Source organism: Solea senegalensis, linkage group LG21, assembly GCF_019176455.1.
Source record: "Solea senegalensis isolate Sse05_10M linkage group LG21, IFAPA_SoseM_1, whole genome shotgun sequence".
Taxonomy (NCBI): domain Eukaryota; kingdom Metazoa; phylum Chordata; class Actinopteri; order Pleuronectiformes; family Soleidae; genus Solea; species Solea senegalensis.
In genome coordinates, this window is record NC_058040.1 from 937,657 (window position 1) to 963,598 (window position 25,942).

Sequence of the window (25,942 nt, forward strand, 5' to 3'; positions counted from 1 at the left end):
AAAGACATGAGAAAAGAAGCCGAACTAGAATCAAAGTAAACACAGAGAGTCACATCAGACTGTAACTGCCTCTATAATAGCAACTTAAGTTCCTGGGTAAACACACGGTGACACATGTGTTGAATCGTCTCCGTACTCTGAGGGGGTGACCGCGTGTTGACAGTTTCAGGGAGGGACAGCACGCAAATCCTCTTTACTGAGCTCGCTCTCACAACACTGGAGCCGGCTTCAAACGCTCTAATAACAACACATCAGTTCAGATTCAAATGACGACATGCACAAACTTACAACTTCCGCTGGAGTATAAACCAGCTCCTTCACTTCCTGTCAGTTTGGAGTTAAAATAGAGGTAAAATGATCGATTAAATCTCCCAGGGTGCATTGTCCTTTAGTGGTTGTTTTACTTTTGTTCCTTGCTCAAAGTTCTATAATTGGTCGTGAGACACTGGTCGTTTCTCAATACTCAAGTAAGCAAGTATGTACTTGCTTACTTGGGAAGTATATATTTGAGAAGTACGCTGGGAGTATATACTTGCCAAGTACGGGAGTACACAAGTATGTGGTTGTTTCTCAATACTCAAGTATGCAAGTATGTATGTATTGTTCTGCTGTTTGAATGGTGGCTGGCGCCAGTGCTGCAGCCTCATTAGCGCCACCTACGGTGTTGAAAAATGAACATATGAAATACTTTTAATAAATGCATATATATGTTCTCCTGATCTACCTAAATCTACCTCCTGCCTTTGCTCGTATGGATATTGAGAAACGGCCAGTCTAACTCTCTCTGCATCTTTGTCTGACAGATGACAGGAAATAATCCCGATTATTGTAAACCAGGAAGTGACCTGTGTGCATCGTCAAATAAAGTCCTGAAAGTGAATTCAGGAGAATTCACTTATGCAACCTTTAACAAACATGTAGGATTTTTTTTGTAATTATTATTCCTGCAGGCTTGACTGCATTACATTTGGTTAAACACTGCCCTCGTGTGGCCAGATGCTGAGTAGCAACAGGCTGTATTGTTTTCAGCTTCAGTTTCATTGTGTTCAAATAATATGTATGTGTGTGTGTTTTTATTGTGACACAAAATTCACAGCAAGCATTTAACGTAATAATACTGGTGGAAAAAAGCACTGATTCACATTAATGATGATGTTTTCTTTCATGTTCTATGTCTTGTTTGAGAGTTAAACAAAATATATTTCCCATTGCAATATGGTTGCACAAGTTTTGAAGTTAGACACTTCACTGTCATCATTATTTATTTTTTTATTGAACAAATTGTCATGTACAAAACATTCATGGCATACGTTCTTTATTAAAGATCCAAAAGGGAACAGGAGGTGCATTCAAGGAACAAAAAGTAGAAAACAAAAAAAATTAACCAAGAGATAGCAATAAATAAAAATAAATAACTATGGCTTTCTTTGTAACTCATATTTTCATGACATTACGGGATCACACAAAATCTTTTTACTTTCCTGCCATGATTATGATATTATAATAGATAAAATAATGAGGTAGTAAGTCATCATAATTAGAGTCTCTCGCTCCTGATCTACCTAAATCTACCTCCTGCCTTTGCTCGCTCTATTTACGCCACTGTATTTAACGTTTTACTGAGAGAGATCAATATTTTCTCAGCTGGTATTTGGCATTAAAATGTTTGACAGGTAGAATTTACTGATCAAAAAATTAAAAACTATCCAAACCAATGCGTGAAAAAATTTATAATTTTCACTATTTCAGTTTTTCAAAATAAAGTGTTTTTCTTTTCTGTTCTCGCGGAACTTTAATCGTGCTTGACACGCGTTTCTACCCGGACTTATTTGTACACGGACACACGCTCGCGCTGCCGTCGCAGTGTACACATTAAACAGTGGATGTTTTGGCGGGCTTTTCTTCACACCTCCGTGTGCCTGTTGGATTAAAAACACTCTCGGATTAAAAACATTGATATGCCCCGGTGTCTCGTTTAATCTGGAGCCAGAATGGAGGAGTGTAACAAGCCGCGGCTGAACTTCATTCTGAAGGAGCTCACTGCTGTTTCCTGTCCGCCTGGAGACGAGGACGTTCCCGGAGCTTCGTCCACGGTAGAGTTGTCGGACAACAGGCTGGTGTGTGTGGAGTATCCTGCGGTGGTGAACAGCACCACCAACATGCTGGAGACTCTCGGTGGAGAAAAAGTGGTGTCTAAAGTGAGTAAAAACGGGTTAAAAGTCCGTCGGGACACGAATGTAGCTAACGGCTATGGTGGTAGCTTTCGACCGACGCCCCCTGCTGGGCACTGAAGGACTGCAGGTGGGGCGAAGGGAACGAATACGCTACACTTTACTTATTTTGGCCTCAAATAATCGGGATATTTTATGAGTTAATTTAACAAAACTGCTTTTTCTATTATTGTCCAATTCAACTTTATTTGTAAAGCACTTTAAAACAACCACAGTGGACCAAATTGTTGTACTATACTTGTAAAGCAAACAAAGTAAATTGAAAGACAGAAAAACATGGATAAAAGTAACATCCAAACAATAAACCACAATAAAACCTGAAAACCTGAAAAGTAGTGATTAAGAGTCTGATAAAACCTCAACCCTCCACTTGTTTTATGTAAATGTGTTTTGCTCTATTATTATTATTATTATTATTATTATTATTACATTATATGAGTTATTTGAATTGTGCGGGCAAAATTTGATTTATTTTTAATTGTTTTCTTCACAGAAATGAAAAAGTCATGCAGAATTAAGAGCCTTTATTCTGATGAGTCAAAGAGCAGACACCGGTAACATTCTGTTCCTTTTTTAAACCAAAATGTCTCTTAAATTTACCATTTTTGTAGAATGTTAAATAGATTATATTAAAAGAAAAAAGTTTTTTCTTGATGAAGATAGGCTGTTTGGCCCGGTATTTATTTGCTAAAGGAAATAGAGACTATATGTTTGTTGACCCTATTCTCGAACAATTATTTGTGTGTTTTTTGACATTTTTTAATAATCACAACGACTGATTTTTACTTATTTATAAAATTTAAGATGTCAAGTTTTTCTGAAAAACTTCATAAATGTGGTTGTTGGGCTGCACAATACAATGGGAATTTCTCATCATTGCAATACCAACACAACGCAAAAGACATCGACACGAACCTGAGATTAAGTCTATGTTAGCAGTGAAACTGAGGTTTTGTTTTCAAAGTTTTGAGAAGTTTTCTCATCAAAAGAGCAAGAATACATAAGTGATGTCTCAACAAAATAACTGCAGTGTTTTGGATTTGTATATTGCACTCAGTCCTGTTGTGATTTGGATTATTTCCTGTGTTTTTGTGTTGAATCCACAGACCTTCGCTCACCCCAACAGACGACTGGAGCTGCGTTTCCGTCCTCAGGACCCGTTCTGTCACCCTCTGTGTGGAAACCGCTTCCCGTCCAGTAACCTCCTCCTCAAAGTGAGACGTCGCGTGCGGAAGAAAGACCCCAAGGATGTTGAGGTACACATGGATGTGCTGGGAGTCATAGCAACAACATATAAATTCCAAGGTTTGTCCTTTCTATGAACCCCTGTATATGACACAAAAACATTGTCCCCTATCAACTGCAAAAAACCCTGCACCTTAATAACTTTGCACAAAACTGCACACTTGCACTACATACAGTATTCAATGTTAATATTGTTCATATGGTTGCATTTAAGATGTTTTAATTCCTTGTATAGCTGTGGTGTATGACATTACCTTTTGCACATTGTTGTAATATTTTATGTTTTAATTTAATATGTTCTTCTTCTTGTATAGCTGTTTACATTTTCGTCATATTTTGTATTTCATTTTTCTTAACATGTACAATATATGTTTGTTTTTGTCTCATATCTTCTATTTCTTATATCTACCCACACTACCGACTGTATCTCTTCTTACCTACTCACCTACTTAGCCTACTGGTCATATCTACCTAGCTACCTACTGACTTTACCTACCAACCTACCTACTCACTAACTTAGCCTACTGATCTACCTAGTTACCTACTCACTGACCTACCCTACCAACCTTATCTACCTAGTTACCTACTGACTTAACCTACCCACCGACCTACACTACTGACCTTATCTACCAAGTTACCTACTGACTTTACCTACTCACTAACCTCCCTACTGACCTTACCAACCTATTCTACCAATTTAACCTCCCTACTAATCCATGCATGTAGTTCCCAGGTTCCTGATGCCGTAGTGTGGTGTGTGTTTCAGGAATGGCAGACTTCCAGTACCTGGCTGTTCATTCAGACTCAGGGAAACACTCGTCTCTGTACGACAAGATCATCCTTCGCAAGTCCGAGAATCAGGAGTTCTTTGATCAGCCCATGCCTCACTTTCTACCACCAGCCATCTTCTCTCGCCTCGACACTCCCGTGGATTATTTATACCGACCTGACGTCCTCCAAAGGTCAGTCTGTGGGAGAACTACCATTTTCAGGTCGACTTAGCTTCCTGTGCCCTTTGACCTTGTTTTGATGTTCCCTTTGGGGAACCAACCAGAAGCTGAAACCACAGAACTGTGTTTTGTAAATAAGCGATTGCAACGATTACTCGATTAATGCATGACTCATCAAATATGATAATCAATTAAATTGGTTGGAGTTTTCTTTTTTCTTTCTTTTTTTAAAAAGAATTAAAACAAATTTTTCAGATTTTCCAGCTTCTTAAATGTGAATATATTTTGGTTTCTTTGCTCCATAAAAACATTTTGATCAGTGGACAAAAACAAGACATTTGAGAACATCATCATTTCCAGGTTTGACATACACTGATCTACAGTTTCTGACATTTTATGAACCAAACAACTCGTCGAATAATTGTGAAAATAGTTGTTAGTTGCAGTCCTATTTTAATAACTGATGAATTGAGGATTTTCCTCACAACCAAACATAGAAAAACTGCAGCCATTGAGATAATATTCAGCTGATCACATTTATTTTTCCAGATATTTTTATAGAAACTCTATATTCTTTACTGTGACGACAATACTGATGCAGCTTAGGGAGAAAATAATAGTTCTGTTTCCTCTTCACTCTGTTGTCTGTAGTCTTTCGGCCATCAAAAAGAACAACTTCATCAGTCAGAATCGCACTCGTCGGCCCAACAACGCCATTTTTGTCAGCTTCACCGACACCACCGTGCCGTCGGAGTGTCTGGAGGCAGCCAAGCTCAACTGGACACGAATCAGAGTGAAGGAGTCGGACAAAGAGGCCGAGGAACAGATGAGAAAGGTTTGTGTGTCTGTGTGTGAGCTCGTTACATAACCTCACACTGACTCTGTCTTATCTTAAACCAAACGTTTTGTGTCTAGATGTTTGAGAGTCGGCCCATCTGGTCCCGGAACGCGGTGAGGGCCAGCATCAACATCCACCCCGAGAAACTCAAACTGCTGCTGCCCGTTTTTGCCTACTACATGGTGAGCTGAGGGGTCAAAGGTCAACAGCCGTAGTATAACAAACTGTCAACACGTTATAGATAACAGAATTTAGAAGAACAATATTGCAGTGGCACTAAAATGTAGTAAAAAAATAAATGAAACACAATTTTGGCAAAACCTGAAGTTAAACATACAGCTGTTTGGAAATTTGGGAAATTCAATTCAAAAAATGGGAATTCAACATTGCGTGTTTTATGGCCTATACTTACACTAAGGGGGACCACGAAAACATGACTGAGTATTCTTTTTCCACACTTTGGCGACCGGTAGGGCCTCCAGAGTCCCAAATATAAGTATTAAAATGGTTAAAAAGTTGATTTTGCATAATATGTCCCCTTTAAATTGAACTTGCTTTAAGCTGTAGGAACCCTGTTGTTGTTGTTACACAGTTCTGCAGCTAGGGGGCGACATAGTCACAGCTAATTTTGAGGACTTGTCAAAAACGTTAAACTGATATAACTTTGCGATAGAAGATTCGACAGAAATTAAACTTGCAAAACGTCCATCTGCTAAGTCCACTCACTTCTATCTACACATGCGAGGATGTAATCACCTGAATAACTGGGACTCTTCACTTTCCCTAAACCTGACATCATGTGGCAGGTGACGGGACCATGGAGAAGTCTGTGGGTGAAGCTGGGCTACGACCCCCGAAAAGACAGAGGGTCCAAGAAATACCAGATGCTGGACTTCAGGATCCGCTTCAGCACCAAACACGGTACGAGCCCAAAACTTTAGGGTGAAAAAACAGGGTTTGTGTAGGTTTTTAACAGCAGGTTACATTAAGACCTGTAGTACTTCAGTTACATCTTTGCCTCATATCACAAGGAAATCATTAAAACGGAATACTGTACATTTGAAAAGAACATTTTTTGACATTTTATTTTACGCATGGCTGCTTCCTCATGCAGGTTATTCACCATCTGAGCTGCCAGTCAAAGCCAAGAGGAGTACGCTCGACTACAGTCTGCCCATCACAGTCAACAAGACAGGTGAGTGGCAGAAAACTGTGGAGGACGCAAAGTGCCAAAATTAAATAAATAAATACTCCATTAAATAATTACTTAAATGTGTCATGAATTAATGAATTAGATAAATAAATACACCATTAAATAATTCATTAAATGTTCATTTAATACAATGTAATTATTTCACTATTTAATTAATTATTTCCTGGTCCTGTGTTGCAGTGCATCATTAAATCGCCCATCGTATTTATGTATTTAATCTGCTATTAAACGGTATTATTTCCGTCCTCCATAGAAAACAACATGAGCAAGGTGTGTGTTCTCTTCGACATACACAACAGCTGCAAGAAGCTTCTTAAAATCCATTTATTCTTATTACTTGAAATTAAAGCTGCAACTAACGATTATTTTCTTTATCGATTTATCTGACGATTATTTTCTTGATTAATCGTTTGGTCCATAAAATATCAGAAACCCTTAAAAAATGTTGATCGGTGTTCGTCTAACCTGGAAATGATGATGTTCACAAATGTCTTGTTTTGTCCACAAACAAAAATGATTTACTTTTAATGATTTCTTTGTTTTATGGAGCAAAGAAATTAAGAAAATATTCACATGTAAGAACTTAAACAATCAGAAATCTTGTTTTAATCATGAAAAAAGCTTCAAACTGATGAATCGATTATCCAAATAGTTGTCGATTAATTTAATAATCAATTAATCGCTTCAGCTCTACTTGAAATCAGACATTTTTACTGTACAATTGTAGAGAAATTTAAAGTTAAAAGTCACACATTGGCACTTTTTTTATCAGAAGAATCTTGGAAAACTTAAATAACTAATTTATAACAAAGAACTCATCCATTAATTGTGCAAATAATTTGGAGATCATTTGAGAATGAAAACGATCTTTTTCCTAAACTTCCATAAACTTCCACATTCTGTCTACATGTGTAGGAACAGACAAAACTAACAAGCTTCCAACGTTTGATCAACTCAATCAGTGAGTGAGTGAGGAACAGAGGGAGAGAAAGCTATACAGACAACGTTGATAGAGTTGTAATTAAAGCTTTTGTTGCCGTGTGATTTCCAGGTCCTCAGGCAGCCAGCGTGATGGACCTTCCAGGTCAGGAAGGAGCGAGTACCAGTCGAGAAACAGCTCCACACACGTTCCAGCTAAAGGTGAGTGAAGGTCCAGCTTCAGACAGACAGATGTTGTGGTTTGAAGCTTGTGTTGCTGATACTGACTGTGTGTGCGTGTGTGCGTGTGTGTGTGTGCGCCTGTGTGTGTGTGTGTGGTCCCCTCAGGAGTCGGCGTACATCTTCAAAGAGGGAATGTTGCCTCCTCACAGACAGATGTTTTACCAGCTCTGTGATCTGCATGTGGACAGGTACAGAAGAGTCTGACAGTCTTTTAGATTACGATGTAACCAGTTAATTTTAGTAATCTCAAAATAAGTGATTTAGTGGAATGAGCTCCCCATTGACATCCGGACAGCAGAAAGCCTCCACATCTTCGCCGCTGAACTTATGGCTAGCACTTTGTAGTTTGGCTTACTTGAAGCACTTATTTACTTATTTAGCTCTTGTTTGTACCCAAATGTTTAAATGCACTTATTGTAAGTCACTTTGGACAAAAGCGTCTGCTAAATGACATGTAATGTAATGTAATTTAGTCACTAAAGAAAGTCCTGAGAGAGCACAGATGTCTGCTAGGTCCCCTCAGTTTTGCAAGTTGTGGATTCCAATACATAAGTATTGTATTAACGTAGCAGAAACAACAACAACAAAAAAACTCAGTTCAGTCAGAAATGACCCTTAAATTCTTCTTCAAACCATTTGTGTGTTTCCAGTATCAAACAAGCGATTGAGATAAAAAGTGAGGACGAGCAGGTGTGTTACGAGCGGGACGGTTGGTGTGCTTTCGGAACCACGGACAAACTGAGGGACATGATGTCATCCATGATTAAGTCCATCATCCGAGCGCAGAGACCAGGTGAGACATTCAGAGGCAGTACTGTTAGTAGCAGCAGCGGCACGAGCAGTGGCGCCACCTGCTGCTCGTACCTAGTACTGCTGGAGGCTCGAGTCCCAAAATCTATACTAAATAATATGTTCAACGTCTTCATCTCACTGTGAGACAGACTTTTCCAACGAGTGACTGAAGTTTGTAAACCACTCACTGTCCCACGCCAAAGTCCACAGAGAAAATCAGTGATTTTAACATCACACCCACAAGAATTGTTGATCCACTGCTGCCTCCATCACTAAGTTCAAATGTCTTATTTTGTCACTTCAGTGTTTGAAATCCTTTGTTCAGACTCAGAAATCCAGTTTTGACAACAAAAAAGCCTGCGTGACTGTGAGATAAAATGGCAAAAGATATGTTTAAGATATTGTAGGTTTAAGAAATGACAGAAAATCATATTCACACGTTGAAAAAAGCTACTTCTCTAAATTGGTAGAAAGACACGACATGGCCAAGCTCTTGTTCTGTTATCTGAAGATATTTTTGTCCCTCAGTGGTGCCAGTAGTCCCGAGGAGAAGCACACGCAAACGCACAAGTTTAAAATCCACACTGGGAGTTGTGGATAATGAGGGGGAGGAGGAGGAGGAGGAGGAGGAGAAGGAGGAGAATGAAGACAATGATGATGACGATGAAGATTTTCAGCCATCGGAGGGAAGTGAAAATGAGATGGAGACAGAAATCCTGGATTATATTTAACAAAGGACTGTTCTGATGACTTGACTGTTAATATTATTCTATCTTTTGTTTTGGTAAAATGTGAATTAAATCTTAGATATACAGTATGTGGCTTTTCTACATGTTTGTGTGGCTTTATGTGTGTGTGTTGTCTCTTTATTCAAGTTAAATATGCGCTCTGACAGCGACAGACGCTCAAAAAGGTGAATGTGAGCTCGCGTCTCTCCTGTCATATCAGACGGAGGTGTACGTCTAAAATGTGTGATATACTTGAAGGGAATTTCATTACAGCTGCTGCTGACGTTCACTTGGCGGTGAAAAGTCAAAGTCATGGAGACCTTGTTCAAGGCACATGTTGGGCCAAACACACTGAGGTATTAAGTGTACATTTACTTTGACTTTTCCTTCAAATGTTAGATATACTTTAATTTTTGATATTTCTTTTGTCCGCAGCAGCAGCTGACCGGCCAGAGTAGGAGTGTGGAGCAGGGCATGCATGTATGTACAGTATGTATGTTTATATTCAACTGTTCACTGTCCATACAGTGCAAGCAGACTCTCCACGGCAGAAGTGTCTGTGGAGTTTTTCCTAACTTTGATGACCATGTCCTTGGTTTTATTGTACATTCAACTGAATTTGTCAAATGGCTAAACGTCGCCCTCATGTGACCCTTTTGGTTTGATGTTACAGTGGCAGAAAAGCCAAAACTCCAATCCTATCAAAGATGAACAAATTTCATCCGTCCATTTTCTACTGCTTTACCCTCCACCAGGAGGGAGGTGCTGTGCCCGTCTCAGCTGACATAGGGCGATAGTGTCCAATTTAACTAATCTCCATTTTGCATGTTTTGGGACTGCTGGAGAACCCGGAGAAAACCCATGCACACACGGGGCGAACATGCAAAGGTTCCGACCCTTGTTCCAACCGGGGCTCAAACCCGGGTCTCCTTGCTGAAAAGGCAAGAGTGCTAACCACTGCACCAACCGTGTTGCCAATGAACCGATTCAGCACTGCAAAATCATCCCTACTAAAATGTTCTTTAATATATTAAATGTTCTTGTTTTATAAAGATAATTCTGGCCAAGTTTGCTTGGCATCAATGCTTCACAAATACGTCAATGTAAATGGTTATGAAATTCAAAAATATCTCAAACAGCCTGCAATAGGAGCTGATAAAGTTAAATCAGATAAAACACCTTTTAAAGAGAGATAAATAAAACAGAATTTAGCAAAAGAAAAAAGAACAGATTTCATGGTATCACCTTATTTTCACTCCACAAACAGCAACTGCTTCAGTCTGGATAAATGTTGCTTTTTCATCCTCTCACGTTGGCAATGCTCACCGTCTCGTTCTGATACTTTTATCTTATCTGACACCAAACATGTTTGAGAGCCGGCCCATCTGGTTATGGAACGCTGCGTCGACGTCCACCCTGACAATGTGAAAGTGCTGCTGCTGCTCGTCTACACGGTGAACGGAGGGGACAGAGTGTGTGTGTCTGGTTAACATGAGTTCATCTGAAAAAAACTGACCAGAGCTTCAGTGAGGAGCTGCAGTACCAGCACCAAAACTGCTGTATGTGGTATTTTGCACACATAAATAGCACAGCAACATGTCCACAGATAAAAATGGATCAGTACTTTGTGTGCAACGGATAAACTGTTAGAGATCTTACTTGTTATTTATAAAAGATTTACACACAATTCTTAACTAAGATGTTGGGAAAATTCAGCAAACTTGTTTTGCGGACCCCCCAAAAAATCTTTTTCGACCCATGTGTAGGTCCCCGGCCCAGTCTTTGGGAACCGCTGATCTAAAACACGTGTTCAGGGTTGGGGTTACTCTCGTTTACGCGTGGAAGAAAGTACAGAGAAGGTGAAGGTGATATGCTATGTAAACGGTGAGGAAACAGAGCCGGTCCAGCCACTGCCCACTGGTCACATGTTCAGAGGAGGTGGCGGTCTTTATAAAGCTCAGATCAACCTGGTTCTCACACTTGAAGACGTTGATGATGGCGATGCTGTTGAGTTTGGTAGCTGCGGCTGCCGTGTTCCTGGAGTCGGTCTGTGCGACCTCGGTGAGTCTGTGCTGGTGATTTTAGAAATCACGCCTGAATTCACTCATGTAAACACTGGTGTGCTTGGTCTTGTGCAGCTCGGGGTGGTGTACACAGAGGGAGGCATGGTGCAGGGCGACAACATCCGCCTCGGTTTCCGCCGCCACATGGACGTGTTCAGAGGGATTCCCTTCGCAGACATGCCCGGGAGGTTTGAGAAACCAAAGCGTCACCCCGGCTGGGACGGTGCGTTCACTCTGACCAACGTCAAAGTGGTTCAACTTCACAATCAAAGTTCAAACACATGCAACTTAACCCTTTTATGTTTTTGTCAGTCAAGCAAACACTTTGAAATCACAATGAGGATCATCTCAATAATATTTATAACTGCCATTTTAAGTAAAGTTTTCTGTAAATTCTAACTTTACGTGTTTATTTTTGTCGTTATTTGTCTCACCTTTCACCTCTCATCTTTCTTCTCTGACCTTATTTCCTCTGGGGTTTTGATAAAGTGTTCAATCATTGCACGTTTGTCAGTTAAGTACACTGAAACGGCAGATAACTCAATTTATTACACTTTGTGTTCTCACGTTCTCAGTGTTTAACTCTTGAATAAGTACATTTTAAATAATTTCACTTAAACGAACCTGGGCGTGATCATATTTTACAGTGTAGATCCCTGAAACCTCTACCTGCTGGATCCCATATTCTCTACAATGATGCTGCTCAAGAACTAATTCCAGCAGCCTTTGTTTATCCAGGCAAATCTGTCCATTTTGTTATCAGATCATAAACATGAAAGTACTGTGTGTGTCATGTAGACATGAATGTTCTTCTCATCAGGAGTCCTGAAGGCCACTGAATTCAGGAGCAGATGTCTTCAGGTGAACCTTCCCATGACGGGCCACAGAGGAAGTGAGGACTGTCTTTATCTCAACGTCTGGGTTCCTCATGGTAGCTCAGGTAAACTATGATTACACATCTAACTCTGACACATACAGTGTTTGACTAAATCCTGTCTAGGAGAAAATAATCCACATCTGTGTCCTCGAATCCCTGTCTTCAAATTCCTCTCCACATTTGTGCATCTACATTTTGAACTCATCTCTTCTGTTTGAGACATTTTTTTTTCTTTTAATTCCAGTCTTTATGTGCTGTGTTATAATAATGGCAAGTGTCTTTTGTGCTACTGCGTCTTCCACCCATGGATATTTTACAGTCATGAATTGACTTTGGTCTCCAGTGTCCACAAATCTGCCCGTCATGGTCTGGATCTACGGAGGAGGTTTCTTGGCTGGAGGCTCGATGGGTGCTAACTTCCTGGACAACTATCTGTACAGTGGTCAGGAGGTTGCAGACAGGGGGGACGTTATTGTGGTGACCCTGGGATACCGTGTGGGAACACTGGGCTTCCTGAGCACTGGAGACTCTGGGATACCTGGTAAATAACAGTCGTGAGAAAGCCCGGTGGACATTGACCTTAAGTACAAGCGTATAAACGGATCTGCCTTCTTCTCAGGAAACTACGGTCTGTGGGACCAACAAGCCGCCATCGCCTGGGTCCACAGGAACATTCGTGTGTTTGGAGGAGACCCCAACAACATCACCATCTTTGGAGAGTCTGCAGGTGGCGCTAGTGTCAGCTTCCAGGTGAGAAGTCGTATGCATGATCTTTAGGGTGGTTTATTGGCATATATATGTATATACTGTATATATTAGTGCTGTCAAATGATTAAAATATTTAATTGCATTAATGTCATAGTTAACTCGCAATTAATCTATTCTAAATGTCCCATTATTTCTTCTCATTTTAATGCTCTTATCAACATAGAAAAGTGGATCTTCTTGCTTTGTGCAGATGTTTTTTTATTGAGACAATATCTCTGTCACCCGCATATTGTGACTTATTCCTCTTATTGTGAGAGCCGCACAATAATAAGAGAGGCTGTGTATCAGCCTGCAGTGTGTGAATAAAGTGTCGTGGTTTAATAACGAGCTAATCCGAGCTAAAGGAGCTAGCGGTCTTCGGTGGTCTCCTTACTACGGTTCGGTGGTCTGCCAGCTTGGTTGGTAACACTGCAGACATCATGATACATCGGTTTATTACAATATGCTGTCCCACCACTAGATGTCACTACTTCTTACACAAGATTTGAGAGGTTGATGTGAGAACTTTTGTGACTGAAAAATGCTTTAATTGAACTAGTTTTGTTTCCCTCTTTATGGTTTTTGTCACATTATTATATTATATGATCTGTGTTGTTTCTGAGTGGTTTATTATTGTTATTGAACAGTAAATGACCAGCTGTTTTGGTCTGGTGTAAAAGAGATTTCCATCTCAATGGATTTCCTACTCAAATAAAGGTCATAAGGTCATAAATCAAGTATTTTTATGTGTCCCCCACAGACCCTGACTCCTCACAACAAAGGTATGTTTAAGAGAGCTATCTCACAGAGTGGAGTCGCACTTTGCCCATGGGCCGTCAACAAGAACCCGCGCAGGTTTGCTGAGGAGGTAAATCCACGTTTCTCCTCTGCTCCTAGGATAATTAATAGGACTTTCATAATGAACCGAGTTGCTGTGAAACTGTAAAAGTTCTTCCTCTCCTCAGGTTGCTCTGAAGGTCAACTGCCCCACAGACCACAACATGGCCGCCTGTTTGAAGATGACTGATCCTGAGCAATTAACGATGGCCGGCACTCTCAGTCTGATCAGCTCACCTGACAGTAAGTGCTTGCTCTCCTCATACTCGAGCCTAGATTGTGTTTTCATTTTTTAATGAAACGTGCAAATGACTTTACTTAGTGCTGTTTTGGCGACTTAAAAAAAAGACTCAGTTAATAAAATCAGTGTAAGTCTACGATATCTTTAAGACCATGTTCACGTCTTTATCCCACTTTTCCAACAGGAAAACTGAAGTTTGTAAACCATCACTCTCCCAAGTCCATAGAGAAAATCTGTGATTATAGCTTGTGGGGACACAGGAGCTGCTGGTCCTCTGCTGCCTCTTGTGGTCACTTTGTGTTACTGAGGTCAATCTGAACAAAGGATTTTAAACACAGAAGTGACAAAATAAATAATTTGAACTTAGTGATGGAGGCAGAAGTGGATCAACAACTCCTGTGTGTGTGTGTGTGTGTGTGTGTGTGTGTGATGTTAAAATCACTGACTTTCTGCATGACGGTTGGTGTGGGAGAGTGAGTGGCTTACAAACTTCAATTTCCTGTTGGAAAAGTCTGTCTCACGGTGAGATAAAAACATGAACATGTTCCTAAGAGTGAGTCTTAAGTGAGTGTCCATGTCTTATGCTGGTTCCCAGCAGCAGGGGGCGCTCACAGTGCAGTCAGCACCAACTCTTGCAGTACCTCATACAACCACAACAAAAAAACCCAGTCCTGAGTGTCCTCAAACATCTATGGCTTCCCGTTTCTCAGTGAGTGTGTGTGGTTGCCTCGTTCCTCTGTCAGATCCTGTGGTAGGAAACCTGCTCCTGTCTCCTGTGATCGATGGCGACTTCCTGCCTGACCAGGTTCACAACCTGTTCCACAACGCTGCCGACGTCGACTACATCATCGGAGTTAACGACATGGACGGACACCTCTTCACTGCTGTGGACATTCCCTCAATCAACTCCCAGCTGGTGGACACTCCAATGTGAGCTCCGATCCAGTGTGGAACACTGACAGAACAGCTGTGTTTGTCCCTTTTAGTATTTACAATCTTCTCCTTCCCTCACTGCAGCGAAGATGTGAGGAGGCTTCTGGCTTCATACACTAAGGAAAAGGGAAAGGCTGGTCTGGACCATGCCTACGCCACATACACCTCACACTGGGCATCAAACCCAGACCGAGAGACTGTCAAGAAAACCGCTGTGGCCATTGGAACAGATTACATCTTCCTGGTTCCTGCACAGGCTGCTCTCTACCTTCATGCTTCCAATGCCAAGTAAGAACAGCGTCATGCAAAAGACATGTCGTGTGTAATAATAATAATAACAATGACATATTAAACTCGTAAAGTTCCTTTAACACTGGCCTGGCGCCCACAAAGTCGGTGACCAAATCTGACCAAAGCTTTCTTGGGTGGCCCCTGAGAGCTGTGAAGCGATGGTACGCCTTTAAGAATCCTTAGACAGATCTTTCACGACGTCACCAGACTGCTGGCCACTGATTGGTCAGAGGGGGTCGTCAATGAAGAGACGTCTGACACAAGAATCAAGCCGAACAGTGCCGAACTGTAGATCAGTTAAAAAGACTCAACAATCCTAAAAACGTGGGTTTAATCTCCAACATTTAGCAAAGGAAATGTCTAAAATCTCAATATTTAACAGAGGAGTCTGGTGTGTTTAGCGACGGAGTCTGTGCTCCGCTCATGGAGGAAGTACTGAGCAAATATTTGTAATGAACTGATTCTAATGATTCAGTTTCACTGAAAATGGCTGATTTACAAGTCACTGTAACTGGTTCGTGTCCAAGTCAGCGAGGTTTCATGCAGCTTTGCGGTGATGACTCCGCCCACGTTGAGTAGGTGCATTTTTGTAGAGAAAAACCAACTTAAACCGAGGCGAGCTGGGACCATAGGTGGAAAAAAAACGAAACGGACATAAATACTGTGCATTTATGTCTGGGTGCAAGACAAAAATGCTGTGTCCACCGTGTGAGAAATAGTGGCATCTAGTGGTGAGACTGCAGATTGCAACAGGGGAGGTGTCAGCCTTCACATACCAGGAAAGATTCTTCTGCCGTTTCCTCATCCTCTTTTTCTCAGTTTTGCATCAGATGTTGAACAACTCTCTTCAAGTCAGTGCATTCACCATTAGTTCACATAAAAATGTATGTAATTGAATGTGTTGTTGCCTAACTTGCTAATCCGAGCTCAAGGAGCTAGCGGCCTTCGGTGGTCTCCTTACCTCCGGTTCGGGGGTCTGCCAGCTTGGTTGGTCACACTGCAGACATCATGACTTGGATGTGGGGAGTGCGTCGATAAATGATCCAGGCAGCATTGGATACGGAGAGCCAGCTTGGAGACGGAGAAGCGCTCAACGCTCGCCATCCACTCAAAACACAACGTTAGCTACTAGCCCAAGCTACTAGCCCAAACAAGTGTGTGCAGCGTGCCTGTTGTTGTGTTTCCGCTCTAGCTAGATCCGGTGTGGTGTTGTAGTTTTTCTAACATTACTAGTTGTTGCAACAGCATGTGAACAAAACGGCCAAAAAGAACGTTAATCTCACGATAAAAAAATTGACGCCGCTAATAACGCGTTTAACTGACAGCGCTAACTCTCACATGAAATGTTTACACATTTATGAGCGGAATATTGGATGTCTGCCTCCTAAAAGTTACACGCTAGACCTTTACGAAGACCTCAAAGAGCTCTGCTTTTGTCTGTCCTTCTTTGTGATCGTCACATTTTTCCTCGTCTCACCAAAGTACTGGAAGGACGTACTCTTACGTCTTCTCCGAGCCCAACCGCATGGGCGGCATTGCCAAACCCTACCCCAGTTGGATGGGAGCCGATCACGCCGACGACCTGCAGTATGTGTTTGGGAAACCGTTCAGCACGCCGCTGGGATACTGGCCTCGCCACCGCGACGTCTCCGGCTACATGATCGCCTACTGGACCAACTTTGCCAAAACTGGGTAAAATAACTGTGCAGACACATGAAATGTGACTCAAAGGAAGTCAACTCACGCCTGTCCCACCTTTTTGTCTTCTGTCCACAGAGATCCTAACAGAGGAGGGCTGGACGTGCCTGTGACCTGGCCCCTGTTCACCAGCACCGGACATAAGTTTGTGGACATCCACGCGAAAATGAACAACAACAACGCTCTGGGACAGAAGATGAGACTGCGTTACGTTAATTTCTGGACCAGCGTCCTGCCGAACCTGAACCCCGTCATCTCAGAGTAATCACACTGCAACAACTACAATAAATGCAAACAACTGATGAGTCAAAAAAAAGCTCCATTTTGTTTCCTGTTCCCATGGAAATGTACAGTAAAAAAAGTAACTCACAGTCAGTTTATTTAGTGAGTTCATGTTTTTGACTTTATTTACTTACTTGAAAATAGAAAAGTATTAATGGTAGATGTGAATATTTCAAATCAGATTAAATTGAGAATTTTGACCCAAATCCTCCTCTTAGTGATGGAAAACTAATAATCCTGACATCTGATTATTTATATAAGCAATGATCAGGATCCACTTTAGCATGACCATAAACAACTGAGGTTTGCAATTAAAATGGGTCAGTAATATAACGATACGGTTATAAAATCAGAGAAAATGACAAAATGGTTGATTTAACAAAACAAAGTCAGAGAAGTGCGTTCCGTTTAGGCCTCGCCGTGTTCGGAAGTCATCTTTGGGATCGACTTTCATTTCATTTCATGTGAAATAAATACGACAGAAGTTTACAGTAAAATCCTATGTCTGCGATTGTGAGGCTGCTCCGGGATGGAAAGTGTATTTCAGTTGAAGGGACGTTCCAACTTAAGATGAGATAAAACAAAACATTTAAAGTGCTTTAACATGAGAAAAGATGTTTTTACCCTGGATTTACAAATATCAAAAATATGTCAAGTTTGTTTTTTTAGGAAACAACATGTTGTGTTTTGACATGTTTCCACCACATTTGGTCAAATTTGGTGTCACGTACTTTGCACTTTGTCCTACGGGACACCTTGAGGAGGCGCTACTGATGCATTCTGCATCATTGTAATGTATTGCTTTTATTTTATTTGAACATTTATTTCTTTCACTTGTTCTGACCAATTTTCGTCCGTTTTCACCAGCGTTTCGTGTCTTAAAACAGATGAGTTGATTTTAATGGTACTGTGTGTGAAATCTATTGGCATCAAAACTTAAAGCATGTTTACTTAGTTTGTCCACTGTGGGCTCCTGTACACACATGGGGTTAAATTAATTAATACATTTACCAGACTTTTTTTAAAGTAATTTCTTGAAATTATTTAATCTCAGTTTGCATCATTTTCCGACTTCATCAGCACAGTTTGAAAAGTATCAAACTGTGGCAAAGTAAAGTTAAACTGATATGACTTCAATCACGTCACAACTTTAGTCTGCAGAAACACGGCCAATACATTTCTGGTCTGTGTCAGGACAGGAAGCCTGAACCGTTACTTTTTAATCCTTAATCCTAATCCCAAAGACAAACAAAAACAACGGAAATTTATGAGTTATTTTGGAGCTTTTATCTTATCACAGAGTCAAGAATGTGAGAACTTCTCCACCTGTGTTTTTAAAGCAACATCAACAGCTTTGGCTTTTCCATCAAATAGTTTAAATCTGTACATTTACCACCTGTAATCTGCTCTAGGTATATTTTATTAATTATTATTTTATTATTAAGGTATTTTTTTAATATGACTCAAGTAGTATTAAAGAAAATATGGTTCAAAAAAATTGATTTGAAAGATTTACATTTTTAAAAAAATGGTAAAATTCACATACATTTTTTGAAGTAAGTGTTAAATGTTGTCATTGCTAAAGATGACTAAATAGTATTCAATTAAATATGATAATATAAAAGTTGAAGATTTTTGAAATGTAAAAAAATATTCTGTTAACATATGTGTACATATATATATGTAACATGAGTAAACAGTGTGTGTGTGCGTGCGAAACATACAGTAGAGATAGTACAGCATGTGTACATATATATGTAACATGGGTAAACAGTGCGTGTGCGTGCGTGCGTGCGTGCGTGCGTGTGTGTGTGTATAAAAACACACACACACATGCGGAGGCGTCTGCTGTTTCCTGAACGTCGTCCAGGATGGAGACTCTAAAGATTCTGCTACCACTGGTTTTCCTCCTGGGAACAACATCAGCAGCTTCTGTGAGTGTGGATCTATTTTCACTGATAACAAAGACAAGCACGAGTGTATCAGGCCAAACAACATTTTAAAATAATTCTGACATCAAATTGAAAAAGAATCCAGGTAATGCACACCTTGCGTCACCGTAGTTACACGACAGTTTGTGCTGTGCTGTGCTGTGCGGTCATTTGACGCTGGAAGCCGGCAAATCAGCATCTTTGTCACCAGAGAGGGAACAAGTTTGAACAACACACCTGTACATAGTTTCCATTTTTATTGGACTGTTTTTGTACATTGAGACAAAAACTCCAACAATGTTGTTGTAAATCTGTTTTATACGGTTTCACATTTCAAATTTCACACAATGTGGTGTTCATGTGCAACTGCAGTTAAATTGTAAATAACTGCCAGATACTGAAAGTTATTCTGGAAAAAAGGACCAGAGTTAAACTTTTTCTGCTCCTTTTGTGATTAAAATGAGCAAGAAATGAAAAATAGGTGTTAAAGGGTGAAGTTCTGCTGATTTTTCTGAATTCTGACTCGTGTGTGATTATTATTCATGATATTTAGTGATATTAACTCTTCTGTTGTGTATATTTGTTTTTAACAGGAGAATTTCTGCTCTCTTCTGGAGCCGACGTTACAATATGACATTTGTGTAAAAACTTACTAAAACTTTTTTTTTATCTTCTTTTGGGTTTTACATGGTTAATCTCAGATTTAGAATTTTTAAATTTTTTAATTCAGAGCATAAACCCTCATTTCCAAATTGTTTTTCTCCATGTAATCTTAATCTTGTATGTTACTGTTAAACTGTGATATTTGTTAAAATACTAATGAGTATTCAAGAAAATATAGTGTAAAAAATGTATTTATCGGATTTATATTTTTTAAAATTTGATTTTTTTTAAATATATCTATAAACATTATGAAAATGCAATATTTTGTAAATCTAAAAAAGTCATTTAAAATCTTTACAAATGATTACTAAATAGTATTCAATAACATATGGTATGAAAAGTAAATAAAAAAAAATCACATTACTCAAAATGAAAGTTTAAGATTTTTTGTGTGAAGTGTGAAAAATATTTATTTTAAGATGTTTAAATTAATGTAAGTATGTAAAGTTTTGTGTGAAACTAACTTTATATTTATTGAATATTCATTTAAGAAATGCTGAAATAAGTGAAACCAATTTATCAGCAGATAAAAAAATGTTCAGGTCCCCCTTAGTCATGCTTTAAATCCACCTAAAATCATGTCTAAGACACTCTGGTGATTTTCTTTAATATTAAGCAAAGTTGTGTGTGCGCGTGTGTGTCTGCAGCTGGGCGTGGTCCAGACAGTAGGGGGCAGTGTTCAGGGACTCAATATTCCTCTCGGTCTTTTCCGCTCCGTGGACGTTTTCAAAGGAATTCCCTTTGCCGCCAAACCTGGAACTTTTGAGAAACCTAGACCTCATCCAGGCTGGAGCGGTGAGTTTAATCCTAATCTGACCTTCACGCTTAACTTTATACACACACACATATATAGTTGATGTGACATAAATTAAATCATATTGTGTGTTGATGGATTAAGGTGAATTTTTTTTAGTTTTAAATTGTGTGCATTTATTTAAATGAATGAATGAATGAATGAATTTGTGGCAGTTTAGATACGAACAAGTTGACAAATGATATGGAGTTGTGTTTGGTTTAAATTGAATTGCAAATGTTTTGTTTAACAAATGTGTGAATTATATTGTTCATTCATTTCAATAATGGAATTAAGTTTTTTAAAAACCTGTTAAGAGAGAATATTTAATGCATTTAAAATGTAACTAAAATTCAAGTTATATGAAATGCACGTGGATACTGAATTAAAGTTATTACATTGTGTTAATTTAATTCAATCCATGAAATTGTGCAAGTGAAAGTAAGAAGTTCTATGAAATGATGTTAATTGAAGTGTTAATTTAGAATAGTGAAGTAATGAATGGGTTACTGTCTATGAAATAGTTTAAATTAAACTAATACATGAACAGAAATTGCATTTCTAATTTATACGAAGTTGTGTTCAATGATTACAGTTAATTGACTTCGATCTGTTTATTTTAAAGAGATTAGGTGTGTGACAGTGTGTTATTTAACGTACGTAGATTAATTATTAATGAAGTGAAGAAGTTACTGTTACTACAGACACTTGACATGAAACATGTTTCAGATTTAAATCATAATAAAATTGTGTTCCTAAAGCTTGTAAAGTGAATGTTTCTCTGCTCAGGCGTCCTGAAGGCCACAAAGTTCGCTCCTCGCTGTCTGCAGCTCAGTGTGCTGCAGACGTCCTCGTGGGGAAGTGAAGATTGTCTCTACCTCAACATCTGGGTTCCTCACGGTCGACACGGTATGTTTTTAAACTCTATTATAGAACGAGAACTTTTGTTTGTCAGATGAAAAACATCAAATCTTCTCTTGTTCTTCTCCAAGTGTCGTCCAACCTCCCGGTGATGGTTTGGTTCTACGGAGGAGGCTTCATGGTGGGTGGATCCATGGGTCCAAACTTCCTCAACAACTTCCTGTACAGCGGTCAGGAAATATCGGACAGAGGCGACGTCATCGTTGTGTCCGTGGGATATCGCGTGGGGACGCTGGGCTTCCTCAGCACCGGAGACTCGGGTTTACCTGGTGAGTTCAAGACGGACCAAGGTTTCACCTGAGAAATGTGACAAGAACAGTGAGTGAGTGAGTGAGTGTGTGTGTGACAGGAAACTATGGTCTGTGGGACCAACACGCCGCCATCGCCTGGGTTCACAGAAACATCCACGCGTTTGGAGGAGACCAAGACAACGTCACCATCTTTGGAGAGTCTGCAGGTGGCGCTAGTGTCAACTTCCAGGTGAGGAGAAAAAAAAGCATGAGCTCATTTTGTAATCAAGGGTAAATCATTTCATGTTTTTTCACCCTAAAAAATACTTTAGAGCAATTTTTCCTGAACCAAATCACAATATCAGGCCATGATTATTCCATTCATTGATTTTTCAGCTTCTTAAATGTGAATATTTTCTATAAGTACTGCTTTATACAATACTGTGTGTACTTGTACACAGATGTTGTCTCCTCACAACAGAGGTCTGTTCAGGAGAGCGATCTCACAGAGTGGCGTCGCTCTCTGTCCGTGGGCTCTCAACAGAAACCCACGCAAGGTCACAGAGGAGGTCAGAGGTCACTGTCGCACACACACACACGATAAAGATAGATGGACGTTTGGATGTTTTCCGTCTTCTGACTCGTCCTCTGAATTTGATCATGTGACCAGGTGGCTGTGAAAGTGGACTGTCCCACTGACGACAGGATGGTCGACTGTCTGAGATCCACCGACGCCAAAACTCTCTGCATGGCTTCACCCATGATCCAGCAGGGCTCTCCAGACCGTGAGCATTTCCTCTCTACATCTACTACTACTACTACTACTAATAATAATAATAACAACATTAATAATGATAATCGTCCATTTCATTCTATTATATTAATTTCTCTCACTGGACAAAGAAAACTGATTTTTTACTATGAGGGTTTGTCTTAAAATAGACTCATTTGTGGGCGGGGTCATAATATATCACCTTGATTATGCAGCAGTTCCCTGACCTTTTCACCTTTGATGTGTATTACTCATCTACATAGAAATTCAAAATAGCTGACTTCCTGTTGCCATGGTTACGGTCGACTTTTTTGTTCGTCTTGGTTAATTACATCTTCCCACCGAGTCACTGGAAATTCAGTGGAACTCAGTTTTCCTGTGTTTTCACTTTAGGGGGCGCTATAGAGCCCTTGAGCAACACACAGGTCTGGGGACATTTTCGCCAGACCTGACCTGCATGCAGTTTCCCAGTTCAAAGAGAAAGGTCTAGTGCAGGGGTAGGGAACCTATGGCTCGGGAGCCAGGTGTGGCTCTTTTGATGATTGCATCTGGCTCGCAGATTTCGGCTTTTCAGATAAAACATAAAATATTATCACTTGTTTTAATCCATCCATCGATTTTGGAAGTGGAGGAAACGCAAGTGAATGACATAAATGCAGCACCGTTCTATTCCCTGGCTTTGGATGAGTCAACAGACGTAAGTCATTTGTCGCAGTTCAGTGTGATCGCAAGATATGCTGCTGGTGACACACTGCGCGAAGAGTATTATAACAACATTATTTAAAAGAATAAATTCAGAGGTTTATTATACTCACATTTAGTTAAATTCAGTCTTAAAATATATTATATGGCTCTCACTGAAATAAATTTGCAAATATTTTGCTTTCATGGCTCTCTGAGTCAAAAAGGTTCCCGACCCCTGGTCTAGTGTGTAAAATTGAGCAGAAATAATTTAGAAATATTTATATCAGGAGCATGTGCAGCTCTACGTGGACCTCCGTGTTTCTACGGTAACCCATAATGGACAAAATAAACATGCTTTTGACTTTTGTCTTCAACGTTCACTTGAATCCTCAACAATAAAGGTTAAAAATTCACGTCAGATTAGATTAGATTAGATTTTATTGGGGGAAAATTCACTTGTTTCAGCAGCAGCAGAAAGGTCAGAGGTCGACGGTAGAGGTGTAGAATAGTGTCACAGATATCACATTAGTTATAATGTGATTTTTCAGCTTGTTAAATGTGAATATTTTCAGATGTGTGTTTAGTTTTTCTTTCTTGAATGAAAACTCAGACCCTGGCGTGAGGAACCTGCTTCTGTCTCCTGTGGTGGACGGAGACTTCCTCCCTGATCATCCTGCAAACCTGTTCCACAACGCTGCCGACGTGGACTTCATCGCCGGGGTCAACATCATGGACGGTCACCTCTTCACCGCGCAGGACATCCCGTCGCTCGGCAACAAGAGTCAGGACACTCCAGTGTGAGGACGACTCACTCACTTTTTTGACGTTTCATTTTTTTCAAAATTCCCCCAAAAATCTGAACTAAATGTTTGTGCAGACAAGACGTGCGGCGTCTTCTCGCTGCGTACACGGAGGAGAAGGGTCCGGCTGGCGCCGAGCTCGCCTTCGCTGAGTACTCGTCCAGCTGGACGGCCACACCGAGTCAGGAGGACATCAAGAGGACGGCGGTGGACGTCGGCACTGATTTCATCTTCCTGGTTCCCACTCAGACGGCCGTTCACCTGCACGCTGCTCACGCTGCGTAAGCACGACTCGTTACACTTTTAGAAGGTTTACGAACCATTTATTCTTCTCATTCGAGTGAATTCATACACGATTCAATGATCTATGAAGAGACGGATGTTATTTACAGTAATAACTGATAATAACTAACGTTTGAAAATGGTCTTTTATGTTATAATAGCACCAAATCATCATGACTTCACTATAATTAAACATTACTTACTTAAGTTAATAACGGTCAGAAGGACCATTAATATACATATTAATAGTTAGTTATACATAATACACAAAAAGCATAATAATGCTTTTATATATAAATAAATCACTTCATAAAGCTGAATAACATAAAGAAAAGGTTGTTTAAAATTTGAATGACTTGTGAGTAAATTCAGGTTTAAGTGTTGAAGTCTGTGTGTGATGGTGTTGGACTCTCAGATCGGGCCGGACCTTCTCTTACCTGCTGTCTGAGCCCAGTTTGATGGCAGGGCCCGGTAAACCCTACCACGCCTGGGTGGGAGCCGATCACGCCGACGACCTGCAGTTTGTGTTCGGTAAACCTTTCGCCACGCCCAAGGCCTACACCGACCGCCACAGAGACCTGTCCGGGTACATGATCGCATACTGGACCAACTTCGCCAGGACTGGGTAAAAAAAGACACACACACACACACACACACTCGCAGCCGCCTGGATGTGCCGATGTTTTCTGGCCGTGTCTCTTCTCCCACATGTGAAGTTTTGAGCAGATCGCTCCATGTACAGCGAACTTATGGTCAAAATTTGGCAAATAAATTCCGATGGTTGCTGTGGCCACGCCCCTTATGAAATTGTGAAACATTTTAGTACAAATTGACGCAGGCTTGTCATGTGATGTCGGTGCGAATGTCACGCTCAGATGAGTTTGTTCATTCACGGAATCGCCGAGATGGACGCCAAATTCAAAATGGCCGACTTCCTGTTGAGTTGAGTGTTACATCTTGGTCTATAACACCTTCCCACTATGTTTCGGGAAATTTGGTGGAAGTCGATGTGTGCGGTCATAGAGCACTTCCTGTATCGTGGCGAATGGTCACCAAGTTTTGGGAAATTCTGTGGAACCTAGGGGGCGATATAGAGCTCTTGCCAATAGGAACGATGCCAATATCGCATTTTCGTCAGACCTGGCATCGCACAAATTCGTGCCAGGAGCCGTTTCAGCCCCTCCAACCGTGGCTCGGGCCCCTTTAACTCCAGGCGGCCTGAGTATCTTGATGCTCAGAAGAGGGTTCACGATAAAAGTAAGGAGGTTGTAATTTCACAGAGATCCCAGCAGAGGGAGCCTGACGGTTCCTGTGGTCTGGCCTCGGTTCACCAGCGCTGGACAAAAGTTCCTGGACATCAGCGCCAAGATGAACGACAGCTCCACCGGACAGGAAATGAGGTCACGCTTTGTTCACCTGTGGGCCAGCACCATTCCCAGCCTCCCGTCCAATCACAGCTCTGCTGCTCACTGATTCAATAAACTTCATGGATTTAAAAACACAGGCTGTGGCTTTTTAATGGTTCAACCCGATTCTTTTTAGTCCTGTCTGTCAGCACCTAATGTTTTTTTTACACTTTTCAAGTAATGTTTGGTAAATTAATTAAACACACATATTTAATCATGATCTTTAAAACATATTCACATTCATTTTAACTCAATATTTGGGAAATTTGGTTGGGGATCAAAAAAAAAATCTACCGTGACCCATCTGTGGGTCCCGACCCAGTGTTTGAGAAC

General features: G+C 40.5%; 3 protein-coding genes across 3 annotated transcripts; all 3 read left to right on the plus strand.

Annotated features, from left to right (window-relative positions):
* The first annotated feature begins 1,825 nt into the window (after window positions 1-1,825).
* On the plus strand, window positions 1,826-9,247 carry gtf3c5 (general transcription factor IIIC, polypeptide 5). The gene is made up of 11 exons (XM_044012417.1): window positions 1,826-2,198; window positions 3,338-3,536; window positions 4,243-4,438; window positions 5,078-5,261; window positions 5,342-5,446; window positions 6,071-6,185; window positions 6,379-6,459; window positions 7,529-7,617; window positions 7,744-7,826; window positions 8,289-8,431; window positions 8,959-9,247. The coding sequence occupies exons 1-11, from the start codon at window positions 1,992-1,994 to the stop codon at window positions 9,159-9,161; spliced, it is 1,605 nt and encodes a 534-aa protein (XP_043868352.1). The 5' UTR covers window positions 1,826-1,991; the 3' UTR covers window positions 9,162-9,247.
* Window positions 9,248-11,001: 1,754 nt separating this feature from the next.
* Window positions 11,002-17,161, plus strand: LOC122758321 (bile salt-activated lipase-like). The gene is made up of 11 exons (XM_044012415.1): window positions 11,002-11,219; window positions 11,297-11,444; window positions 12,042-12,161; window positions 12,442-12,639; window positions 12,718-12,848; window positions 13,606-13,713; window positions 13,811-13,925; window positions 14,667-14,853; window positions 14,941-15,144; window positions 16,630-16,839; window positions 16,924-17,161. Exons 1-11 carry the CDS (start codon window positions 11,151-11,153, stop codon window positions 17,108-17,110), a joined length of 1,677 nt encoding a protein of 558 aa, XP_043868350.1. The 5' UTR covers window positions 11,002-11,150; the 3' UTR covers window positions 17,111-17,161.
* Window positions 17,162-18,983: 1,822 nt separating this feature from the next.
* On the plus strand, window positions 18,984-25,696 carry LOC122758322 (bile salt-activated lipase-like). Its single transcript, XM_044012416.1, has 11 exons — window positions 18,984-19,061; window positions 20,369-20,516; window positions 21,304-21,423; window positions 21,507-21,704; window positions 21,785-21,915; window positions 22,127-22,234; window positions 22,336-22,450; window positions 23,732-23,918; window positions 23,999-24,202; window positions 24,619-24,828; window positions 25,484-25,696. The coding sequence occupies exons 1-11, from the start codon at window positions 18,999-19,001 to the stop codon at window positions 25,674-25,676; spliced, it is 1,677 nt and encodes a 558-aa protein (XP_043868351.1). The 5' UTR covers window positions 18,984-18,998; the 3' UTR covers window positions 25,677-25,696.
* Window positions 25,697-25,942: the final 246 nt, after the last annotated feature.